The 26,361-nt window shown below is 38.1% G+C and overlaps 1 protein-coding gene across 2 annotated transcripts, besides 1 other annotated feature; it reads right to left on the bottom strand.

Moving 5' to 3' along the window:
• Window positions 1-38: 38 nt before the first annotated feature.
• Window positions 39-25,811, bottom strand: CG32365 (uncharacterized protein). Of its 2 annotated transcripts, NM_168240.2 has the most exons (5): window positions 25,750-25,811; window positions 24,800-25,270; window positions 4,578-4,814; window positions 1,281-1,618; window positions 39-1,208 (listed from the first exon to the last, which is right to left on the bottom strand). In NM_168240.2, the coding sequence occupies exons 2-5, from the start codon at window positions 25,259-25,261 to the stop codon at window positions 359-361; spliced, it is 1,887 nt and encodes a 628-aa protein (NP_729304.1). In that variant the 5' UTR covers window positions 25,262-25,270; window positions 25,750-25,811; the 3' UTR covers window positions 39-358. The 2 variants fall into 2 exon arrangements, with proteins under 2 accessions (NP_729304.1, NP_001286974.1); NM_001300045.1 differs by having other exon boundaries at window positions 24,800-25,811.
• Window positions 5,824-8,284: a mobile genetic element.
• Window positions 25,812-26,361: the final 550 nt, after the last annotated feature.

Below are 26,361 nucleotides of genomic sequence, written 5' to 3'. Positions count from 1 at the left end.
AATGACACCTGGGTGTAAGCATACTATGCTGGTTTTTTCTTTTAATATAAATTATTTTTATTCATTTATAAATACTGCAAAACTTAAGACAAATCAATTTACATATTGTTAACATAGAAATGCGCGCTTGGTCCTTAAAAAAAAAAATAATAACATACAAAATGAAAATGTATGCACTCTATTCCAATGGTCAATTAAACACTAAGCGGAGGCACTAGAGAAAACAAATCGAAACAGCTACGGGGTGTTCAAAATAAAAAAAAACACGGTTTTCGTAACCATATTTGAAAAGATTCTCAATTCTTTTAGAAATACGTTAATAAATTATCTCAAGGCTGGTTTTGAATCATCCACCCGTCTAGACCCATAAAACAGCGGCTGCATCCTCGTTGGACAAAGTGGAGAAGCGCTGGTAGCGATTCGCATTGCGATAGGTTTTCGAGGGCGATGGAGCGGTTGATATCTGAGCTTGAACCTGTACTTGAACTTGAGTCTGATTTTGCATGGGCAGCCCCACCATATTTAATCCGGACTTTAGTGTGGAGTTCCTGCTGTCCGAGGACATGGACAGGCGTCGCTGGTTTCCATTCATCAAGGTGGAACTCAGGGGCAAGCCGACATCGTGAAAGGAGCTAATCGAACTGAAGCCACTCTCATCCTCGGTACTGGAACCGCTCTGCTTATTGCTGGTGGTTTTGTTATTGCTATTGCTGATGGCTGTGTTGCTGGCGGTGGTCTGTGTCTGCGTCTCCTCATCCGTTTCCACTTTCGAGGAGGAGGATGCCGTCGACGAGATGGTGGAATGCACGGAACTGTCGGTGGAGCTGCGCAACGATAGCCTCGAGTCGCGCATGTTGTTGGCCCGCAGAAAGATGAGTTCCGCATTTGATTTCCCGCCCGGTGATGGAGTCTCCAGTGTGGCACTCATGATACTGGTGGAATTGTGCAATGGTGGCGTCAGTAGTGTCATCACCGAACTGGTTTTCCCCTTGCATAGGCGGTGATTTCCCGAGGGCAGCGATGAAATGGAAGCGAGCGAGTGGCGCGGCTGCGTGAGATCTGGTTGCTGTTCCGAGGTGTGCAAAAGATTCCTTATGGTTCTGGCCAAACGAAAGGCCTCCTGATTCAGCTTTTCCTCGGCTGCCTCAGGAGCCGATAGACGTGACTTGCAACCGCCACTGCCTCCAGACTTCTTCGGGGATCGACGCCTTTGGCAGAGAGAAGACATTTCGTTATTAATTGTTTGAAAATTATTAGCACTGCTATTGATCTCCCCTTACCATGTAAAATCCTTGAAGGCATTATAGCTTCCAGCTGGTGCAATCGTCTCGTAATTGTGCTCCTCGTCCATGGCATGCATTGATTTATTCAACATCAAATTGGTGCTGCTCCGGGCGCGTAGATATGAAGCTGATCCGCCGCTGGAGGCGTCATCATCCCGAGCATCGCTCTGCAGGGAGGTGTTGCCCACTCCGTGGACATGATGCAGACTCTTGGAGCGGGCAATCTGCTCTCCATTGCGTTGGGTCTGCTGGAGTTGTTGCTGCAACTGGTAGCGCTCAAAGAAGCGGGCCACCTCCTCCATCACCGCTCGGTACATCTCGCAATTGGTTTCGGTCTGAAATTTAGGATTATAAAGTGATTTAGAATACTTAGGGATTGATAAGTGGTAGTTTTTACGCATAATGAAGATAGATTAGATAGATATTGTATCTTTCTTTGGGAATGTAACTTTAGAAACGTGTGGCCCATATTTTAGGTGAGCTTTCAGCTCTTCATGTAAATCTCATTCAATCGACCTTTCTCCGGCTAACTCAGCTTGTATTTCCCCTCCAAAACTTACAGCTTTGCTCCAATGTGCCAGGTCATTGCTTTGACACATTGATAATGCATTTGAACCGATGACTTTAATTTATTATTTATGTTAATTGTAAATGATTTTGCTTGGCAGCAAACATTTGTAGAGCAGCAGCATCGGCATCAGCATCATCATCAGCCTATAAAAACTTTCACTTGATTTTTTATCGCGCCCCTTTACTCTGCGCGCATTTCTCTACTTCATTGTGCTGTGGGTCTTTGGGCCATATCAGCATCATTGGCCAAGTTGATTGGGGGGGAATGTCGCTTTTGGTTAACTTCTGTGGGCCAAATTGTCTAATTATCAAATGCCATTCGAGTCTATGGCGCTTGCCAAATTGGCAGAGACCTCAAAAAGGCGTTAAGATTGCCGATTGCCATCACCTGGCAGGCAGGCACACGCCCACCTCCCGGGCCATTTGAAATTTGGCCAAAACGGGTGGGCATGCAGTTTATATGTACATATATATGTGTGTATATCTGCTGGTTTTTTGGGGAGGCTTCACACGATGCCAAAATAGTTGGTGTCTGGCTGATTATGTAAGTTGGCGATGCAGTCGTTGCTATTGCTATTGCAACGCTTGGAAATTGTTGCTAATTTTTCATTGGACGTTTTTCCGTTTTCGGAGGTTTTCCTACTGCGTGTTCGCCAGAGGTTTTCATTCGAATTACGAATTGTTTTCGTGTGTCTGAGATTTATTTGAAAATGATGTGGAAATTGTTGCCGGCGCGCACTGCTGCTGCTGCTGCTGCTGTATTTGATTTCGATTTTGTTATGCTTTGTTTAATTTCATTAATGCCCAAAGTGTTTTTAGCCATCGTCGAGCAATTGGAGCTGAGAGGATTCGGGTACGAATTTTTCCGATTCCGATTCGGACTCGCTTGGCCTGCCAGCAGCTTCCCATTGAACGCATTTCCTGGCTACACCGGTCGGTTTAGTCTGGGATCTTACCGGTGCATAAATTAAATGCGGTTCCCTCCCATCGACTGCATCGTCTACTCAATCAATCAATCAATCAATCTCGCCAGGGTTCCACCCACGCCTGCATGGTTTTTCTTTTCATTTATAATGGCCAAAATGTTTTTCCATCGCGGTTTTCCTGCCTTCTAACCCAGTTTTCCGTTCGCCAAACAAGAAACGGACCAAGCTACAGAAAATATTTATCTTTTCTTATTATTTTCATGTTTTTTTTTTCTGGTCACTGCTTTGTTTTCTTTTTTGCAATTTTCCAAGGCGAAGACCGCCGGCTTTCCAAGTCAACTTCATTGGGGCTCATTTAAAAGCGCATTAAATCGAAATGAAAGCGTAAATATTTTCGCTCTTTCAGCGGCATCCGTTGGGTGATTATGCGTTGCATAGAATAGCCTCGAATTGAAAGTGTTCGAAAGGGGAGAAACTGATCAGGTTGGACTCCAGATCTCAGCGTATCCAATGTGAACGTTGAAGGTCATTTCGTCGATTTCGAGTTCAAAGTTTGTTTCGGTCAATTGGGAGCAAAGCCGGCTTAGTGCACTGGTCTAGTTTTCGATTGGGAAAAATCTCAGATAGTTGGGAAAAACTAGTCATGGTGTTGTATGTATCTCAGATGTATTTGTAATGTTAGATTTATGTTTTATATTCTGTCATAAGTAAGATAGATCGAAACATTTTAGTCAAATTCATTTACTGTGAGATTCCCACGAATTCTTCTACCTTTTTGCACTTCTTGTTACCCAAGCTTAAAAACATGTCTATAATTTGTAAATTCTTTACCGCTGATTTAATCAATTAATTGTGTGTGAGTACCCCTAGGATTCCTGTTTAAGAATTTTCAGAATGCCCAAGTCACTTCATTGATGGCCAACATATTATTACACACCATATAGATACCAATCAGAATTGTTAGACTCAATCTGGCGCTTCTCACTTTAACAGTAAGGTTTTCAAAAGGCAGAAACCCGTCAGCTCCATTAGCAACCTTTTGTGAGGAAGTATAAAATTAATGCAGCTGTTGGCCAAAGGAAATGGTCGAAAGACAATGAAAGACACACGATGACCAAAGACCAGAACAAAACAATGTATAGAAAAGTCCGTCCGACTCGCAGTGTGGAGTCTATAATTAAGCGTCCAAGAAGAATTCTGCCGCCTAATTGCGATGGAGCAGACATTTTGCCCTCACCGGGGAGGAACTATGAAGAAAGGAAATGCCTCGATTGCTACACAGGTAAAATAGTGTAAAAATATGAAGAATATAAAAAAAAATTGTTTGTTATAAAAAGCTATAGCAGTTATTAAAAAAATATTCTTTTAAGAAAATTCTAAATTCTTGCAATAAATGGATTCAATACAATCTAACTATGCCGAATTTAAAAATAAATTTAACTAAAATTACAGTGTAAAAGAACCGAACCTAACAAGCGAGTATGTCTGATGACTGAATCGTTCCCCACATCTCGCACATTTCCATTTCCATTCCGATTTGAGTAAATTAAGCGTGAGAACTATTTGAATAAAAAATGCCAGAGACAGGAAAACAGGTTGATCCAAGGAGGGCAACAGAAGTTTTCAGCCAAAGCAGATCGACATCGAGATGGGGTTTGTTGTGGGGTTGTTTGGTTGACTTGGCACTTAACACAGTTTCCTTCAGTCGAGAACAGAAATCACAAGTCACGTTTGTGTCTTGAGTCTTTTGTTTCGTTGCGGATTTCTTGCTGTGCCTTTCGCTGGCTCATTCACTCACCTGTTTCAATTGCCAATGCAATGTATCCACCTGATTCTGCAATATGACAGCCTCGACATTTAGTTGATGTTGTTGTTGCTGCTGCTGCTGCTGCTGCTGTTGTTGTTGTTGTTGTGGTTGTTGTTGCTGCTGCTGGTGGTGGTGATGGTGGTGATGCTGATGTGGCTGCATTTGCTGTGGCAAGTCATAAATGTGGCTCTGGATGTGGTGGCTGGGTGCGGCCAAGATGTTGGCATCCTGCAAATGTTGTCACAAATAAATACATATATGGATAAGTTAAAGAAAAATGCCAGAAAAATGCGCGTTAAATTAGCCGGGCAAAAACGAAAATTGCAATTTGAAAAATGTTGTCAAAGTGTTGGACAACCATCCAGTGGCTAGCTGTTTTGCTTTTAATGCGAAATCCCGCGCTTATAAAAACCCACCAAAAGCGGAAAGGCTCAGGTGAGCAGCTTTAACACTAGCCAGACCATCCAAACTTGTACAATTAATTAGAGAAAATTATTTGCACAATACTCGCCTCCTTTGTATTTATTTTGTACGTTACTCCACACACTGCATGGCTTTAAATTTCTGGTATACTTAACATTTTCCACATTTATTAAGGCTGTGAATATAGCGAGTTAGCTGGTCAAGCGCATAACCCGTTTGACTCTGGCCAACCATGTTTTCATATAACTTTGCTATTATTTTTGCCCATTTTTTATGTTCACGGTTTACTTTTTCTTTTATAACATCATTTTTTCAAAGACTTTGACCCACAACTCGAAATTATAAATGGGGGAAACTTAAAGAAGTTATTGTACAAAATGAAAAAAAAAACAAGCTGAAAAAACAGGAGAACATTAGACCATAAAATGTAGCTTAATTACAAAACTTTAGATCTACCCATTTAAATTTTTTTTTTTTACATATTTCTAACTTTAAGCAAAGAAATCGTTAAACTAAAGACCATTGAAATGACATTACAAAATTTTTCATAATTTTATTTTCCCAGGTAGTCCATTAATAAATGATAGAAATAAAGAAAACGCGAAAAAGACAATTACTCTTCATGTTGCTACATAAATCATTTGAAGTCTGACCTCCAGTATTTGGACCAACTAATGATGTAATCTCTTTTAGCCCACTTTTCACGCCCACGCTCACGCCCACTGCCCAAAAGACAAATTACCGAAAAGACATAGACAAAAAAAGATAGAGTTTTCATCAAATTTGATTGCAAATGTTTGCTTTGTTGTTATTGTGTAATAGATGTAATAGATTTGCTTTCCGAGCTCAGAACCTCTGCTCTGTTTGAATCTGTTTATTCGAATGATCAAAGTGTGCTGAAGTTGGGTTCAGCTAACCCGCACATACATTGCTTATATCTATGTATTCTTACTTACATTTATACATATACATATGCATGCAGAAGGCATTGACCACTTGAGCTGCAAAGTGCATGCTCAGCATTCCCACGCTCCGCGATCGGCTTATGTATAAGCGTTAGATCGTATTACTGGGGCGCTGGAGTGCTTACGTAGTTTTTGGTGGTCTTTTTGTATATTTGTATATTTATATTTATTATGACAAAGTGTCACAATGTATTGACGCTATGTTATACCCAATCATCTATTGTATTCTTAGGGTAGATTAGTCCAATATGCTACACCTCCCTTTTTAAAGAAATGACGTAATATATGTAGTCATTGAGTTCTCAATATTAATATTGTGTTTAGAAAGGAAAAAATTTTTTGAAATTGATTTTTCTTATTAATTATTAGCAATGTTTTGTCTCAAAGCATTTTTGTATAATGACAGAATAATACAAAAAATGTATGTTGAATTACGATGTTTTTGGATTTATGTTTAACTTTCTTAGAAGGAAAAATAGTAATTAAATTTTTTTTGTGTTTTTTTTTTTTTGTTTTGAGGTTGATCAGACCTTTTCTTAAGTGAAATGAAACGTTTCATTGATTATATATTTTTAGTCTATCCTTATGTACTTTTTGCTTCTTTTGTTTTGTATCTCTAATTACTATGTTATCTCTGTCTTCTATGGTTTCTACAGTATAAGGGCCTATATATACTGGATCTAACTTATGACCCGATTCGTTCCTTAGTATAACTTTATCTCCTATTTTTAATTGAAAATCTGAAGTTTTCTTATCATAAAGTTGTTTTCTATAAGACTTAGCTTTTTCTAACAAAAGTCTAGCTCTTTTATATGCTATTTCTAATCTAAATTTTATTTCCTTTGAGTAATCTTCTATATTATACAGTGGTTCTATTCTATCTGTTTTATTAAAATTTGCGAACTGCCTTGGTAATCTTCCAAAGACTAGTTCATATGGACAGTAATTATGCATGACTGATGGTGTTGTGTTGAAACAATATGTAAAGTATTGTATCCAAACGTCCCAATCAGTTTTATCTGCAGAGATGTATGAACGAATGTATTCATTGAATGTTCTATGACTTCGTTCGATTGTCCCTAAAGTCTGGTGGTGATATGCAGTGGATGTAAGATTTTCAATTTTCATATATTTACACATATCTTGAATTACATTGTTTTTATACTCGGTACCCATGTCCGAAATGAACGTCTTCATTGGACCGTACTTTAGTATAAAATTTTCGAATATAGCTTTTGCGACAGTATTTGCGCTCTTATTCGCAACAGGTATGGTTACTAGATACTTCGTCAAATCACATATTAGTGTGACGATGTATTCGTTGCCATATTCTGATTTCGGTAGTGGACCAACTGTGTCCACTATCACTATATCAAAAGCATTTGTTGGGGTTTCTGTGTAAGTCAATGGGGTCTTTGTATGTGTCGTTGTTTTTGACATTTGGCATTTATGACATCTACGTATGTACTCTTTTATATGACGAGTCATATTTTTCCAATAATAGTGTCTTTTTATTTTCGCTAGCGTTCTTGTAATGCCTGTATGACCTCCTTGAATTGGATCGTCATGATATGTAGACAGTATCGATTGTATCTCTTTTTCAGTTTTTATAATGGTCAGATTGTGGCTCGTCTGCCATCAATTGCCGCTTGTGTCTGTGTGTTTTTGTGCGTTTGGTGCTTGCTGATCGTTTTGCTGTCTGGTCATCAGCTGCTACACGTGGCATGCCACACAATCTGGTTTGGTGCACAGTTATCTTGTTTTACTCAAACGCATTTTATTAGAAAATGCAGCAGGCAGCGCGAACATCGCTTGCAGCACAGTTAGCACCGTTTAAAGACCCTCGCACATACACGGACACACACAACACAGAGACAGACTCGAGACCGAGTCACGGTCGCCATGTAATAGATGTAATAGATTTGCTTTCCGAGCTCAGAACCTCTGCTCTGTTTGAATCTGTTTATTCGAATGATCAAAGTGTGCTGAAGTTGGGTTCAGCTAACCCGCACATACATTGCTTATATCTATGTATTCTTACTTACATTTATACATATACATATGCATGCAGAAGGCATTGACCACTTGAGCTGCAAAGTGCATGCTCAGCATTCCCACGCTCCGCGATCGGCTTATGTATAAGCGTTAGATCGTATTACTGGGGCGCTGGAGTGCTTACGTAGTTTTTGGTGGTCTTTTTGTATATTTGTATATTTATATTTATTATGACAAAGTGTCACAATGTATTGACGCTATGTTATACCCAATCATCTATTGTATTCTTAGGGTAGATTAGTCCAATATGCTACAATTGGCACAATGCAAATTATCATTTGTGGTTTTCCAGACTGCCACGCCCACACCCAGGCCGCAAACGCCCCCCGTTCCATGGCTGCAGGGAAAAACCAAAAAATGTGGTCAGCTCAAAACTCAATTTGGTGCAATTTTACGCTTGTTAATTAATGCATTTGCAGTTTTTTTTTCTTGCTTTTTCGTTTTTGGATTTGATTTATTGATTATAGGCATAACGGCCAAAAACAAGATTTTGCGGAGAGATGAAATGGTTTTGTTGGCCCAAAGGCCAAAATAGGAAATAAATAATTGTTAATGAACAGCTTAAAGCGTGTGCATTGGCAATATTCATGCTATTTGCTTAAAATATTGTATCCGTAATTATAGTATAGTATACCATATAATTGGTATACTATTTATTTTTCACCCAATGAATCAACTAACACTTTTCCGGAATTTAAATGTTGAAAAAACAACAATTTTCCACTATTTCCTAAAGCCAAATTTAACCGACTAACCTAAGATACTTTTCCCATGTGAAAAATGATGTTCTCATATTCCCATTAATTTATCATTCTTGGATTTCTATCTACAATAATATGCATATGAGAATATTCCCAGGTTTCTTCCTGCATTTCGATTCCGGAATCACTTATCAATTATTTTTTATGAATTTTCATTTGGTTTTAATTAAAATTATCTTCTTGGGCAGGCGAAACATGCTCATTTCCATGGCAATCTGAACGGAAAAGCAATTACGTAAGGGTATATTGCATATAAAAAATCCACTTCTCAAGTAATCAGTTTTCAACTTGGGCTCCAGACTTTTGCGAGCATAATTGGATTCTTGTGAACTTAACTCCCACATTCTCGCCTCGAACTAATTTGCATGAGTTGGAGTTCAGAGCCCAAACAAACTAATTAAAATGCGCGTTACAATTCACAGGAAAACAAGCAGGTAGAAAATATATATGTATTATCTTTGCAGAAGGGGAAATAAGTTTATAGTGCGGGTGAGTCTGGGTTATGTAACCCCATTCCAAAGCTAAGTCTACTTGGCATCTAGAACTTTCCTGTTTTCTTCGTTGGCAACAAAATGTCAATTGCAAATGCAATTGCCGTTCTTCAGTTAAAGAATCTTGCACAATTTCATCTACATAGATATACCTACATATTTACATGTGAATGCAAAGGATTTAGAGCTGGCAAATATGACAGTGCGGGTCATAGAAGTAGATCACAAACCAAACTTAATAATACGAAAAGTAATTGTATATGAATAGGGCAGGGTTTATATTAGTTGAAATGATTTTTGTATATTTTATTGAATTGATAGTTCTTATTAGATAGCTTATTAGTTTCCAGACTCACTGTGCATTCTGATAGGGCGAAGCACGTCAATGTGCTATTTATATGTAATGAAATAAAAGCGCCGCAACAAGCAGAAGAAATCTGCATTTCAAATAGGCAGCAACAGCAAAAGCAGCCAACAATTGCATGCTCCAGTAATCTGCAATTGAAGGAGATTTTCGGGGCGAACGGGGGCCATGGCAACAAGTGTGCTAAAAAGGGTTTCCACGCACGAAAGAGACGGCAATTGTTGGCCCGAAAGAGACGGAGCGTTGATGGCCAATTCCCAGGCCATACATTTGCCATGAAACTTGGTTCGTCTCCATTACCAACTCCATGTCGTTGTTATTTAAATTGTTTTGCGCTAGAACCGAACCGATGTACCAGCATGTTAAAGGGGGGCGGAATGCATGTGTGTGTGTGTGGGTGTGGCCGATGGGGAAAAAGGGTCAAATAGCAGTTCACGCTTCGCTGACGAGATCCCCACAATCTCGAACAGATCCGACTCGCATTATTTAGTCTGCAATGCGATCACAAAAACATTTCTGACTAAATAACTAAACCAATTTGCTCACAATGAAGCTGCAACTAATTAAAGTGTTGCAACAGGAAGTGGAAAATGATGGGGTCTTTTTTTTGTATCAAGAGGCAGGAAGGCAAACAGGAAGATGTGTAGAACAAAGTGCTATTGAAATACTATTATTGGAAAAAATAATTTTTCACTTTAATCTAACAAAATACATATATGTATTTAGTATAAAGCCTTTTTAAGTTATGCAATAGGACTTTAATATATGCACAAAAACCTCAACTAATTGCCGGCCAAATAATGGTATTCATCTCCAAGACCAAAACTCTGACTAACTCGATTAAGGGCTTGAGATTTTGCATTATTTCGCTTTTAGCCATGCCTGGCACACTTTCCACTTTAAATTCAACTTCCCCTTTGTATCGTTTTCAAGGCAAACAGACAGACAGAAAGAGGAAAATGAAAATGCATAGAAAAATGAGCTTAAAAAATTATTATGCCATTACAATGAGATGAAGCCGTAATGAGTGGGTGGTAAATGCCTGGATTTGCTCAGCGATTTGTAAGCAAATGCATTCGCAGTGCCCCGAATGGAATTCAACTTTGAATTTCGCTCCATCAACGGCTATAATATAATGGATAATTGCCATTATGGTTATGGTTTAAGATCTGCATTTGGCACGACTTTCTCACATGACAAAACCGAAACACACAAAACAATGACAAACTTGGATTTTTTTTTTTTTTTTTTTTTTAAACTCATTGTGTCGGCAATCTAAAAGATTCGCTGATTGCCGTTTATTATTACGATGGCTTTTGCCAAGGAATTTTTGCTCAATTTTTGTCGCAGTCATTTTTTTGTTAGTTTGTTTTCCGTTTTCATTTTCATTTTGTCATTTGCACGGAAATTGGGTTAATTTCAAAACAGCAACTTCCTCGCACTCGCACTTGCATCTGAATATTTGAATGTTGCGTGACGTGTGCCCTCAGCTGGAACTATTTTCGATCAAAAAAAAAAAAAAAGTGGCTCCGATGTTGCCAATGATTGAAGATGGAGACGGAGACGTGGATATCTATCTGTCAACGGGTTTGACCTTCATTAGGCCCAAGCTTGGCTGATTACCTGCAATGTGTCAGTGTCTATCTCTACAGTGGAAAAAAAAGTGTGAGCAACACAAAAAATTACTCTACTTTTACTTACTCAAATTAAAAATTGTACAAAATTAACAAAGAATGGTACAAATAGAAAATAATTGCTTAAATTCTACAGAGAGATATTAAAAAATTCATAAGTATTTTTTCCAGTGCTCAGCTGTAGTCTCTTCCCGGTTTCAAATGTGTACAAGTATTCCAACGATTCCCCGCCAATTGCATTGACAGTGAACCAAAACCAAAACCAAAACCAAAGCCAACAATCAGCGACAGTCGACGGATGGACGGACTTGGCTTTTGTTTACTTGTTGTGTAAGCTGATTTGGCTTGAACGGGCGGTTAGTCGGGGTGGTTAAATGTGTTTTAAATGGCCCTCTAATGGGGCTCAAACGCAGCCCTTTGTTATTTCCTCATTGTCTGTCGCTGGGCACAGAATCCCCACCTTTTTCAATTATTCACCTTCCTGCCTTTCTTTTGTCTGTGGGCGTTGGCCGACACGCCCCCTTTATCGGCCGCCCTTTTACGCATAATCCATTTCAATTGTCTGACCTCCCAATGTTGGATTTTCTTTCGGGCCAGTCAATGTCGATTTTCATACATGGGGTTGTGTGTAAATTGAAAATGGGCAAAAACCAATTTAATTAATTTGATGATATATTTCGCATTATGGGCGATGTTAAATTGATATGTTTAACATGATTTATTGTGGAAAAATTATGATAAATTGATCGATGAATCGCAAGTATAAAAAAGGGTTTAATGAAAGCGGAGAAGTGGACCGAATTAAGTGCTTTACAATTTGATATACAAATTAAATTATTTTATCTTTATTTTTGTTGCTAACTATTTGATAGATGAGCAATTGACGTGCAAACATACTAAATAAATTTAATGAAATAATTATTTAATAAAAACTTTATTAAAAATGCTATGAAATTTGCTCACACAAGTAACAGAACTTAATTAACAAAATACTGAAGTGAAATAAATTTGATTGATATTAAGCAATAAATGAGACACCAAAAGTTTTCCCAACTGTCAGACATTATATATACATATATAAGTTTTTCCCCTGTCAAATTGTCAATGTACAATTCTTGTTTCTGCCGTCTGTCAATCCGCATTCGTAAGTTTGCCCACCGACCTTTTTTTTTTGTTAAACTCCGTAAGCTTTGCCCGTAACTTTTCCGGCAATCTGTCTATATTTACCCGGGTGTGTAATACAACTGCTGGCTGTTTGTCTTTCCACCTGGTCGTGTAAATATTAAATGAACAAACTTTAAGTTTAGGAGAGATAATCAGGTTTAATTGGCGCACATCGAACTATTTATCCGTTAAATGTTTAATTGTATATCATATGAATAATTTTTGTCAGTTATCTAATATTTGCTGTTTACTTTACACGCGAATATTCAATACATGTTGGTGTTTATTTTGTCTATTTTATAACTACAGTCTACATATTTCTCATTGTCAATCAATTTTCAATTGAATTTTTGGCAGATATTTTTATTTTTTTTTTAATTTTTGAGGTTTCTTTCTATCATTCAAAAATGGGCTCAATTGGCCGGCGGCTGATAGTTGCAGCCACTTTTTACAAAATTCAAGAGGTTTAGGTATATTTTTTTTATTAGCAAATTCGGTTCGCTCCCTTGGGCCAAACACTTGAGAAATGTTTTTCGAGAGTTTCTATCAGAGTTTCTTTCTTATTTTTGCCAGCTTGGAGAATGTTTCTTGCAAATCACGCAAATGGATTGATTACGCCCCTTCGCAATTCGATTAAACTCGCCGTCCGTGAGCAACTTTCCGTTCTAATGAAGCCAAAAAAAAAAAAAAAAAAAAAAATACCCCCAGAGAACTCAATTGAATTAATAGAGAATTCTCGATTCTCCATTCTCGATTCCGTCGTCGTGGCCCCGAGAAGCCTTTTCTTCACGCCTGAGATTTGGCCAAATTCGAACTGCTTTCTGACGTTTGATGTTGATGGCTCTCCGCCATTCGAATTGGGTACACGAAATTAAATTTTCCAAGTTGATTGAGTGCGAGAACGTTTTTCCAGTCGGACTTCGTTCCGACTCTTTTTTCACAGGGAGTTTGCTGTGTGGGCCGAAGACTTGTTTTTTCACGGTATATATGTACATATACATATACACAAACGTATAGTTTTTAAACATTATTCCATAAAGCCATTGGCCTTCGGTGACCAGGCAAAAGGAGGGACACCGAACAGAGGGGGGGGGGGTAAAGGTGGAGGGGCAGAACGGAAATGCAAAGCGACAGGCAAAGTGCGCAAAGAGCGGAACTGGAAAATTGTGCTTGGCTATTGACGGATGGTTTGGGCCAGGCCCGAACCGAACAGAATGCTTCTGACCAACTCTACCTGTTTTTATCAGTTGGTAGGAGTGGATAGATAATTGCATTCTCTTCCTCATTTAAGTTTGCCCTTTGCTGAAGAGTTATTAAACTTAGCCATGGCCATGATTGTTGTAAAACATTAAAGAACTTTAAGTTAAATAATTTCACTTTTTATTATAGTTTAGAGTACAATTAACTTTTAAAGTTATATGGAAACTTTGAGTATCTACCAGATTATAAATTATTGAACATTACGTTTTCTTTACTTATTTAATCATGTTAAAATATTCAATCTGATTTAAGGAAAATTCCCTTTTTTTAAGTCTACAAATTCTGCGTAACTTTAATGAAAGGATTATTTTGATTTGATTTAGATACCTAATTGTATTTTCGGCACCTTTTAGCGTCACATTTTCTTGCTCCATTAGCTGTTATTTTTATTGGCTCATTTAGCTCCATTTTGTGGAGCTTAGTGCTCGCATCAATTTAATTCACTCAGCGCTCAGAATTCACAGTTAAACGCATTCGCACGACCGCTCCTCATGTAACATAGGCTGAGGAACAACCCCCCCCCAAATACACCACCCCCCACCCCCCGTCCTGCAATGGAGCCCCATTTATTAGCCACTTCGGCTGGCACGTTCTTTTTAATTTTCTGATAACTACAAATAGGTTCGACACTCGTGCAGCAAATTTTACCGCTGCTTTGGAATAAAGAGGTTTTTTTCTTTGGTGGGGGGGGGGGGCGGTGGTATCAGTGGGGCCTGTAGGAATAAAGGGGACTACGGTCTGAACACCCTGTGCATAAATGATGAGCTGAACAGAGGTTTCAGCACGATTTTTTGTTTTCTCGTTCTTGTCTTCGATTCAGGCGTAATTTTTTGGTTTTTTCCTCGCTGAAGAGCGGTTTTATTTATGCGCCTCTTGTGGCTGCCTCATAATTCAGTGTGTTTGTGTTTGTGGCGAGTTACATCAATTGTTCGAATCCTTCGCATCTCGAGCTCCTTGCAAATGCAATTTAATTGGGAGCACTACGGTGGGCAAACTCTATGGCTGGCAGGCACAAGCCCCACTCATTCATTCTCTTTTCCAACGTTTTGCCGAGCTAATGTCAAGGATTTCTCGAAATCCAGTTGACTTCAAGGCCACTCGGATTTGTGGGTGGTTGGGTTGGGTGTTTCGGGCAATGCGGTTGGTTGTGGACCGGCAGGTGAGACACTTTAGAGCCCCAACACGCTTCAAGTGCCTGCGATTTGGTTTTACGATATTTCTTTCTGCCTTTTATTTTGTTGTTGTTATTTTCCTTTTGTTTTTCCTTTTTTTTTTTTGCATAATTTTCGACTTGGGCTTAAAGTTTCAGTTCACGTCGCCGAACGACCGCAGCTAACTTCAGCATTTTTACATTATTTATCAGGCACGCTATTCCATGTGAGCATCTCAGCCAATTCATTACGTATATATTTATTTTTTATGTCTTTCGGCAAACTCTTTTTGGTTTTCAGTGTTTTTGGCAGAATTCACTTTTCTGGTGTGCGGCTTTTTTGGTAAAAGGTTCAACGAACTGAATACGAAAGTATATCAAAGTTCATCACGAGGTGAGAAAAGCCATTCGAAACTACATATATGTGGCATGTAGATTCTATTATCTTATTTTGGGAGGGCTTAACTCATTGTTTTATCTCTTCAACTTTTAAAGATAATTGGCATATATATGTGTAATTTAATAAAAACTCTCTCCAAAGAGGAAAGCAAGATCATATCTACGTAAATGTAATTAAAACTCGCTAAAGAAAATCCAATCAACCCAAGATCACCTTAAGATCTAATACTCATGGGATATCTGCGCAATTATAGATCAAATGCCTTGCCACTGCAAACACACCTTATTCACATAAATGCCCAGCACTCCCTAATCCACAGCCAAACGCTGATTGTCCAACCAAAAAAAAAAAAAAAAAAAAAAAAAAAAGATATAAACAAAATAGCTGAGGAAATCCAAGTAATATGCACAAAAGAGCCGGCAAGAAAAGAGTAATGCGAATATTACATAATAATTCTTTTTTATGTGTCTGTCCATTCGTTTGCCTTAGCCGACTTGCAAAATATATTTTTAAATTGTTTTTTTTTTTTTTTGTTTTTCTATTTAAGCAACTTCACCGCGCTGTCTCGCTCTAACACTATGTGTCTGTCTCATTCGCTCGGCTGTTTTTATGCTTGAAAAATTGGGACAGCAATTTGCACGCTCTCGACGGCAACAACAAAAAGGCATTTCGAATATGTTTTTTAAATTCTAACGGAAGTCGTGTGTTTTTGGCATTTTTGTTGGTGGTACTTTTTGACCATTTTGCTAGACTTGGGCGCCGCTGATGACCCATGCTAATTGGCTAATTGCGTTTAATTACCACTCAACATATATATTCAGCTGGGAGCCGGGAATACGTTTGTTAATTATAATATTTTTCAATTTACGTTAATGTGCGCGTCCAGAGTGAAGCGGCTCATTAGCGTTTTAATTTTGGCCAGAAAAAATTGACACGAGTTGGAAAGAGCACTTATGAAAATTTAAATCTAAATGGGTAGACAGGAAGTGAGATGCATAAGCATTGGGAAAAACTAGTGTGGGATGTTCATTTAAGTTAAAATAATTACTATGCATATTATATATGTAGTTTATGCTTAAAATAATAATAGCAAGAAACATAAACTCTTTTATTTGCCAATAAAAATATGAAATGCATATAAACAAACTGCAGTCTAATAGTTCCTTTATTTACTTGTCGCTTGTTTAAACGCCACAAGTGCCATAAATTCCACTCGAATTCCATTCAACCTGAACTAGAACTTTAAATGGCCATAGAGAAAGTCTGGCCATAAACACTATCTGCGAGATACTTGGCGCGCTTGCAACTCAATTCATGAGATACTTTTCAGCCGGAGAGATACAGATACAGAAACTGTAACAGTGGCGGCAATTAAAATATTGTGCATGGCAAGCTGTAAACCAAGAGATTTATGAGCCGCCAAAAAAGGCAAAAAGACAGCGAAAAAGGGGCGTGCCAAATAAACTAAATTTAAAGAGCACTTTTCCCTTCCGCCAGCAGCGAATGCGTGTAATTTATGTCGCAGCCAGAAAAAGATAAATTCCGTACCAAAGTGGGGAAATAGAGCTATAAATGCACATAGCTGGCGAAATGTGATACGGAATGATTAATTTGATAGGCCCTAGAGCCGAGCAAAAAAAAAGCCAGCATCCCGTCGAGCTCTGTTTTGCTTATTAGTTTGTGTATCTCGTGGATACTTTTTGTTAATGGTGTTGTTGTTGTTGCTGCTGCTGCTGCTGCCACTGCTCGGACTAGTGCAACACGTTGCATGTCAATGGCCATAATTAAGCATGCGAAAACGTAGCAAATGAAAACAATGCGGACAGACCCCACAAAACCCCTCTACACAGAGCAAAAACGGGGTTTATTGTTGCTTTAACATTTTGCAAACTTTAACGAGGAAATCGAAAAAAACCATCACTAAGATTTTTTTTCAAGTGCACTAAGTTTCCATCTCCATTTCTAGCATTTGTGCGCCGCTCTTGCCAGTTTTCCATGCATTTTGGTGGCAGCTCTGTTGGCCATTTTCATTAATGGTCTGGCTGCATTGTGGGGTGCAGTTGCCTCCGCTTCTGCCCTCCCCTCTCTCACTCTCTCTCTCACTCACTGCCCCACCCTCTGTGGTTGATCCCCTATTCCCATTCCATTGTCTTGCTGGCTGCATTGTTTTGGCTGCATTTTGATTTGAGCCACAGCATCCACAGATATGCCTTCGCTTTTCCTCCGCTTTTCCACCGCACTTTTCCTCTTCTCGACACCCCGGGGCTATCATTATTTCAATGTTCATTGCTCGTTCTCTTTCTGCATTTGCGCCATTCTTTCTCCCTCTGTTGCATTCTGCATTCAGCATTCTGTTGTTGTAATGCAGCCAAAGAATTCGCAACCTCGAGCCGAGATCTTTTTCCTCTGTCACTTGGGGCATCATTTCCATGGACAGCCGCCCACCCAACCGAGAACCACCCCCTATTATTGCCCCATGACCTTTATAAGCTGCGCTGTTGACCTTATTTGTTGTAGCTATCCTTTTTTTGGGGGGCTCTGGCTTTAAGTGAAGTTGAAACTAAGCAACTTAAGCCCTGAAATTAGTTATGAGCATCGGGCAAACAAAAGGTTTTCTGTAGCGTAAATATAAATTAATTTAAGCACACAGCAAAAAAAAGTCCTATGAGTAATTTAAATATTTTTGCTTCACTGATTTTTTGTCTTTCCTTTAAAAGCTTACATTTCACACGCTGTCTTAGGTTTAAAACCTCCCAGAACCCTTATCAATGAAATTTCACATTTTCCCACAACATCTTACTTTGTTGACCCCTTTTCATTTCTCTCCCTCTCTCTCAGCTTGTTTAAAATACGTTTTAATCTAAACGTTGTTAATTTAGTTGTTACGCTTCAGACGCATCCACACAAAAAATCCTAAATCTAGATAATACAATCGTTTTTATAACGAAAAGTTATATGCGCAAAAAGGAAAAGAGTTTCTCCGAAACAGAAATGGAAAATGCACTGGGGGAAAATGTGTGCAGTTCCTGCTTTGATTGCGTCTTCAACTTGACATGTGTACGCTACATGTCTCTACATGTAATGGGAGAATTCAACGAATGAAGACAAAGACCAAGGCAACCAGAAGAAGAAGCAGCAGTAATTGTTGCTGTTGTCGAGGCTAGAATTTATTATTTCCGCCAGCTTTAAAACTCCCCTGTTTTTCTCTTCCAAAAGTTGACAGAGTAAAAGGGGTAAAAGGGGGACAGGGGACTCAACAGGTACGCATGCGCAACGCAGTACGTCATGAGCAACAGTGAAGCTTCCACAGAAGTGTTTTACATAAAAAAAAAACAAGCTGGTCGAAAAATATGTTTATACTGAAGTAAATTACTTATAGCTTTCTTATTTAACTCATATAGTATATTCAATATTCAAAACGATTAAAATTGATTTAGATTAAGTATCCATTACATAATAGGTTATTTAGTACAAAAGTCTTAATATTAGGCATTAAATAATCCAACTAGAATATTAAAACATTTTAGAGAATGAAGTCTCTCAGTTGATATCCCAACGTATTCTACTTTCAAAAGTTCTAAAGAAACTATGAAAAATATATTTGGTTTTCGAGAATTCTCAGTTACGGAAGTTTCACTGTACTTTTCGGCGATCGCCGAGGGTGATTGCTGAAGGGGAACGCGGACAAACGCAGCGAAACGCGTTCACTGCGGGTCCAACTTTTTTTTTCGTGGATGTTTTTTCTTTTATTTTGGTTTACCTTGTTGCTCCTATTGTTGTTGTAGTTTTGTTATCGGCGCAATTCCGCCTTTTGAAATTTGCTGCTCTGCTGAGCGGTTTTTTTTTCTTTTTTTTTAGTTTGTATTTTCGTTATTTTTTTGCGGCCGTTTTCGTTGTTATTGTTTTACACTCACTAAACTGCGAAAAAGCAGAGAGAACTTGTCTCTCAGACTTTTATTATATGATATAGATGGTCATGGTCTGGCGGCTTCACGATAGTAAACTTTGTTTATTAACCAGCTAGTTTTCTTGCATTGCTTGCAGGTTAATTGAAAATCTATGATTTTTGTACTAAAAATTAGTAACGAATCATAAAATGTATTCAATTTAACTTTAACCATCAGATTATCAATGAAATCACTAGTAAAAATTTCTAGTGTACTCATAACTTTTTCGGTTTTTCCATCATTTACTTTTGTTGAGGGATAAACATTCGATATATTATTTTTCAAAAAAATTAAACAAGTTCATTTCTTTGTTTACTTTGAGTGGTGGAAAAATCAGGAAAAAAACGTTTGCTATTTATGCCAAATAAATCTGAAATTTATATCTGCAAAATTTATGTCCGCATTTGATTAATTGAGTTAATAAAGAACGAATTAAATTTCATGCAACAGAGATGTTGCTGCTGAAATTTCCATTTGTTTGAAGTGCTTTATATAGCATTCCCTACTCTTAGATGTTCCCTGATTTTTCAGCAATTACTTAGTGGAAGCACTTGAATCTGTTTCCCCTTATGTGAAGCAATTTTTCTATTACCAAACCTAATTGTACTCTACTTTACTTTTTTTCTTTTGCACTTTCGAGGCGTTTAAGTGATTGCCCAAACGCAAATAAAACTTGACCAAAAAAAAAAAAATGAAATGGAAAAGCAAACTTTAGTTAAACCAGTCCTAGGTAAACGCAAACTATTTCAATGTGTCAATCCAAAAGCGCTGAAAAGAGTGAGGGAAAAGTTGGTGAGATGACCAAATATTATGGCCAAATAGTTTCCGGCTTGGGAAAATGCCTAATGAGACTGCGGCGATGAAAGACGTTTTCACGATCAGGCCAAAATGCAAAATGACTTGGACCAGCCAGCCAGCTAGCTCACTTTGTCAGTCAGTCAATCAGTCATTCGGCCATTCAGACAATTCAGCCATCCAGTCCGTCAATCAAGAGACTTGCCAAATGGAAATACTTGGCCAAGTTGAGATTTTAGCCATAGAGCCATGGAGTACCGGCCAAATTGGAATGCCAATGCAGACACGAAGCTCCTTTTAAAATATTTCCCAAATTGTCTTGACAGTTGCGATTGTTACGGTTATTCAATCTTAAAAAAAATAATAAAAAAAACATCAAAAAGAAATTGTTATGATTTCTTCAGCATCTACAGCTTCTTCTTCGCCTCTATGCATTTCATTCATTGCACTTAGCCGGCTATAAATGAATAAAACATTCAAGCCAAGTTAACCCATTTCTGCATTCATCTTCGCCTCTCGGTGTTTTTGCTTTTTCGGTTCTTTTTTTCGGTCCATGCAATTTTCGCACGCGTTGGCCGGGCTATAAATAAATATCACACTTGTCGAGGAAATTCTCTCTTTCTCTTTCTTCGCTGACGATTTATGTGGGAGCTATCCCGGGAAAATCGGGGGCTATGTAGACTGGCGGAGCGTCCTGTGGCCAGCGCCAAATGCACCAGATCAACAGACACATTCATTTTATTCCTTTGCCCGGACACACAGCTTTTTTTTTCTGTAATGGCGGCCCATCAGTCTTGGCCCAAAAGTTACCTGCTAGAAGTTTTTTATGGCGTCGATGCTGAGTTAAGTGCACTTAATTTATCCTGTTCAAGATTCTTGGCTTTATTTGGATCTAAATGTTTCCTACTTAAATAGTTTATTTTTAATAAAAGGATTTTTTTTTCTGAACTGTAGATTATGTGAAAAACATGAATCAATAAATTTAGAGTTTTGTTTTAACAACATTTTTATTGGAGGGTACCAAAAAAAAGCCTTCATAACCCAATTACTTTTTCGTCATGCTTCAATATATCTACTTTTTCACTCTTTGCGTAATGCAACCTGGGGCAAAGTGGCGTCTGCACTTCTGCAACGCCCCCTCAGCACTTGCACCACCAACACCCACAACCCCCCTTTGTGGCACCACCTCAGTGGCGTTGACGATTGACGAGCAGATGGAATGAAATTGTGGCCGAATGGCCGGGAGCACTCTTTCCATATCCCCCACATATCGCACATACATATTGTTGTGCATACATATCCCATGTGAAGGGGCTACAGGCGATGATGCGGTGATGAGGCCTGGGATTTCCAACGAAGTGCTATAAGAAATTTGGTGTTTCTTCTTTGGCTTTTACCCAGGGAATGGAAATAAATAAAGCTGCAGATTTATATGGACATCGTTTTAAATGGGAACATGTGAGAAGAAATTTGCATTAGTTTATGGAGTTTATGGTAAGCCAATGAACTCTATAACAAATGTGCCTCACTTTTGGATTTTAAATAAGGCAATTCTTAGAGAAACAACATTACTTGGATAACTAAAAATTTTATACATTTTGCAGAGGTATTCGATGAGTTAAGGAAAAGAATATTACTACTGGTTAAAAAATAAAATGAAGTCTGCTGAGTTTGGCTTTTTATGACCCTATTCAAATTCATCGTGCAAGATCAGCTTTTTAGCTTTTTACCTTATTGAATACTTTTGTTACTTTGTACATTTATGCATTGGCACTTTTTACGCTTCGTCTCAATCTTTATTCAGTAGCTTGATATGCGATCCCTTATTATGCTCTGAAATTACCTTCAATTACCCTAAACGACAATTAGAAAAGCTACCATATAATACTACTACGCTGGTCATGGTCTTATAACTGACATAATAAAGACATTTCAGCGATATGACAATCTTTGAGCTAAACGCACCGTATGACAAGAGATTATGATGTATGAATAGTAAGGGAGTAGCCGAAAATCAAGGTTAGGAAATGCCATACTTAGTGTAATTAGGAATAATAATTAAAGCAGTTGTCATGCAAATTATAATTATTCAAGCGCAAAAATCCACACACAATAAGGCTTTAATTGAACACAAACACAATTTCGTAAGAGTTTTCAAATGTAACCCAAACATTTCCTTTTAAGTTTTTTGCTCATAATTGTAAGTAATATTCGAATATGCCAGTGAAGTTCAAAAGTGTCATTAACAATTATTTGCCAAGTACAAGGATGGTTTATGACTTCAAAAAGAAAAGAGCTCTCTTCGATGGTTAGTTACCGTAACTTAACTCGACTTCGATGGTTTAATGCCAGATGGATTGGGTAATATACCCCGTAAGGTCAACGTAATTTGACTTCTATTCACGCCTGCCAGCGTTGGCCATTGTAGTTGGTAAGTCAGCTGTCAACGAAATGCGGTTTGTTGTTGATACTTGGAGTGTTTTTATTTTTTACTTCACCGCCAGGCAATCGAAAGTGAAAACCCGATGCAATGAACTCTCATCCGCGGGAGGATGAAACTGTGAAGCATGCAACTCCTACGCCACAAGTTGCAAGTAGGGAAAGCAGCAACAGCAGCAGCAGCAACAGCAGCAGCTGCGTTAGAAAAATTCAAATAATGCGACAACGGAGCCATTCAAGTGTGGCCAAGAGGCCGCAAGCAGCTAACAACGAAACCGGCAACGATATCAAGTGACAATCATAAAGAAAAAGGAAAATATATATGTATGCATATATAAAATAAAAATAACAAGCTTTTGTTGCCACTTTTTCTCATTACGCTTTATCGGCAGCTATTAAAGCCGCAAAATCTTGGCGACATTTCGTAATGAGGCTTGGGAATGGGGCAATGGGTGGGCTTTGGGGAGGGGGGGGGGGGGCATATCCGATTGCCAGTAGTTTTGCATGCCCAAGACAAAAGGCCATCAACTTGTTGAAAGTCTGTTGCTATGACTGTCGATTTCAAACCGAAAATCGGATATTAAGTCCACCCGTTTTGGCCTGGGAAATCGCCAAACCAAAACCCGATCATTGAATTGTAGCTTGACCTTTGCACACAGTCGCTTTTTCGAACGCCCTACCGAATGAACGCTTTAGGCCCGAAATAACAAAAATATGGAGGGGGGCTGAAACAACACACGGTAATTCTTTGGCTAATTATTGTTTAGGCCAAGACCTTGCTGGCATTTTCTTTAAACAAAAGTTTTGCTTTCGATGTTTACGCTTGAGTTTTCAGCGGAATCGGTGGGTGATTATGGCATATTTGCTAGAGAACGAATTAAGGAAATATTGTGATTGTTCGATAAGGTCAAAGGGTGTGGGTGCCGGCGAGGGGTGGTGGGGTGTGTGATGACGGCACAGGCCTTCAAATTAAAGGAAATGAAAATTGGAGGTGGAAACATCGGATTTTATGGCAGAGGAAATATAAAGAATTCGTTGCAATAACTTGGGAAATGTTTTAAACAGTTAAACGAAACATGGGGAAGAAAGTTATTAGCAAAAAAAATTATTTGTATCTATGTTTCTAATCTAATAACGCAGAAAAATGATATTGATGTAAAATATATGTAATTTCTGAAATATTACACTACCTTCAAATATCAATATCTTGTTTAAGTATTGGAACTGATATTTATTCAATTATTCATGTTTGACATTTATATTGCTCATTTAATTGAAAGAATTTATTTATAAATTATAAATTTATTTATAAATTTATTTATATTTATTTATAAATTTATATTTTCAATAAATCGAATGAATTATTAGCATTTATTGAAGTTCCCGCAATATTTAAATTACGCTCCATTAATTTATGATGTGTAAGCCACTGTAAATCCTATTATTACATTTTTGTTAGCTTAATTGAGAACTAAATTTGATGAAAATTTTCAAGAACATTTTTATTTACAGCTTACTACCCATTTTTTTTTTTTGTGCTAAGTTACCCCGATGCAACTTTCAATTCCACTTGATGTTTGCTGGCAAATTCATTGAGACACTTAATAAATGTTACATATACGCCTTTCAACCACTTTAGACCCCCAACTATGCCCCCTTATCACCCTTATCAATGCCAAGTGAAGTTTACTCTCCAATTTCGACCCACACACGACACTTTTCGCACATAAATCAAGTTGACCTTAAAAAAATCAGTGAAACAAAAACTTTGTCATATCATGGCCAGCAACAACAACAATAATAACAACAACAACTGCAAGACGCCAAAGGAGGCGAGGATTTTTGTGGGCAGAAGAGGGGGTAGTGGGGTTGTTAAGGGGAGGCTGTCAAGGCTACGTGACAAACAACAAGGTGACATAAATATCCAGTTGCTCCAAAAAGGAAACTGAACTTTTTTCTTTAATGCCAAGGCAACATAGCAAAGTTTAAGGGAGCCGGGGGATGTGGGGCAGAGTGAGAGGGGAGACGGAGACGCGTTCCAAGCAAAGAAAGCATAAAGTGATACAGTGGGCACTCGCGTAACAGAACTTCAGGGAATTCCAAGTCAAAGAAAAGTGAACTTGAATTCAGAAAAAGTTGTTAATTAAATATGTACATAGTATTAACTGTTTTTAATATTGTTTGTAAATAATTTTAACAAAATATTTGAAAATCACGTTGTTTCTATAAATTTCCCTTAACGCATATACATATGTACTTAATTTTTTTTGTAGCCCAAGCATTTCCTCATAACGTTAAATGTTGGCATTACTGCGGAATTTAAATTCCGAGAATTCTCGTTTGGCGCAAAGATTACTGTACTAACCTGCTGCTGTGTTGGCTGATGTGTCGGTTGCATTGGCCAGACGAGATTGAGATTCCTGGCGGATTGTGCCGGTGGTTGTGGATGCTGAGGGGGATGGGGCGGCTGGGCGGTGAGCAGCTGATTAGAGGCGCCAAAGTGTATCATGTTGGCGGTGTGACGTCGTGCTGGCAGAGCGGGGGGCGGGGTGGCGCAGGGGGAATCCTGTTCGTTGTCTCTCTCTAGCGATTCCTGATTCTCCAGCTGCTGCTGTTGTTGTTGTTGTTGTAGTTTGGCCTCGTTTGTTGGCGGCTTCTTGGGCAATGTCAAGGCATTGTTGTTGTTGTTGTTGTTGTTGTTGTTGTTGTTGTTGTTGTTGTTGAGCGAAAGCGAACGCGCAAAAGAACTTTTGAAATAGCGACACGGCATCTGGAAATCAAAGTCAAGATCCGTTGTCTGCTGCATGTTTGTTGTGGTTTTGTGCATTTCTATTGGCTAAAACGGGATTTCTTTATTTATATATTTGAATTTTCCCTTGTGCTGCCTCTTTCTCTGCTATTTTTTTTTGTTGGTCTCTTTTAAATTGGCATTGTTGATGTTTTCCTCTTTAGCGGTATTTCCCTTTGGATTATTGCATTTTTTCACGCACCCATAAGTTCACTTTCACACACTCACGCACAAATCAATTAGTTTTTGACACTCGAAGGATTTTTTTCAATACAATTTAATAGAAATTCAATGGAAATCAATTTCTGGGATTTATTCGCGCGCGCATAACACAAACAAAATTCATAAAGCCGCAGCTAGTTTTCGTTTGCGCCCGAATTGATGAGTTTTACTGTACTAAAATCCAGAAAAATTGGGAAATATTGATTCGTTGAAATGTTGTTGGGTTTGAATTTTAGTGCGAACTGTTGTTATTAAATGTTCAAGAATAATGTTCTACTAATAAATAGCTTGTTTTTCAACTTTACAACAGTTTGCTGCTTCTCGTAATTCACGCGACTTTTCCCGGCCGAGGTGGAAACCTAACTGGAAGACCAACTGTATGTTACCGCCAAATTCGCAGACAGTTTGTGCTTGGGTCACCCTGCTTGGGTTATTATTTCGATCTCCAATGTTAATGTTAATGTTATTAACAGTAAGCTCGTTCTCTCTGAAATAAATGAATGAAGAAGTTACCAAGGCAACCGAATAAAACAGAGTCTGCAAAGAATGTCTTAACAGCTAGCTATTCTCTTAATAACAGTGCAACAACAGTAAAAAAAATATGCTTAAAAGTATGCTAAGCATTTTGTTAAACAATCGTTTTTATGTCATAAGATCAGATCGTGAAACCTAAATTTAACAAATTAAATGAAAGAAACGTCTTGAACGTATACATTTAAGTGATTTTATAGAGACTTTTTTTTTAGCTTATAGCATTTAGTCAATAGCTTAGTTAACTGCACAAGAGTCTATAATAATAAAAGTCTATAAATACATTAAATTCGTTAACATGTTTTCAAATGTAGAAATGTTAATGATTTGGCGCGCCAAGAAATTTGAAAAATGTAGATTGTATTTTACAAGAAAATATGAAAAAG

The sequence above is a fragment of the Drosophila melanogaster genome, chromosome 3L (genome assembly GCF_000001215.4).
Source record: "Drosophila melanogaster chromosome 3L".
NCBI classification, from domain to species: domain Eukaryota; kingdom Metazoa; phylum Arthropoda; class Insecta; order Diptera; family Drosophilidae; genus Drosophila; species Drosophila melanogaster.
Note: the sequence above shows the minus strand (reverse complement) of the source record. Positions and strands in the feature narration are given on the sequence as shown.

Coding starts and splice junctions, on each gene's coding strand:
- CG32365 (NM_001300045.1), bottom strand. CDS start 25,261: ATGCACAAAACCACAACAAACATGCAGCAGACAACGGATCTTGACTTT. Junction 4,815..24,799: donor ATCAGCCAACACAGCAGCAG/GTTAGTACAGTA, acceptor CAACATTTGCAG/GATGCCAACATCTTGGCCGC. Junction 1,209..1,280: donor GCCTTCAAGGATTTTACATG/GTAAGGGGAGAT, acceptor TCTCTGCCAAAG/GCGTCGATCCCCGAAGAAGT.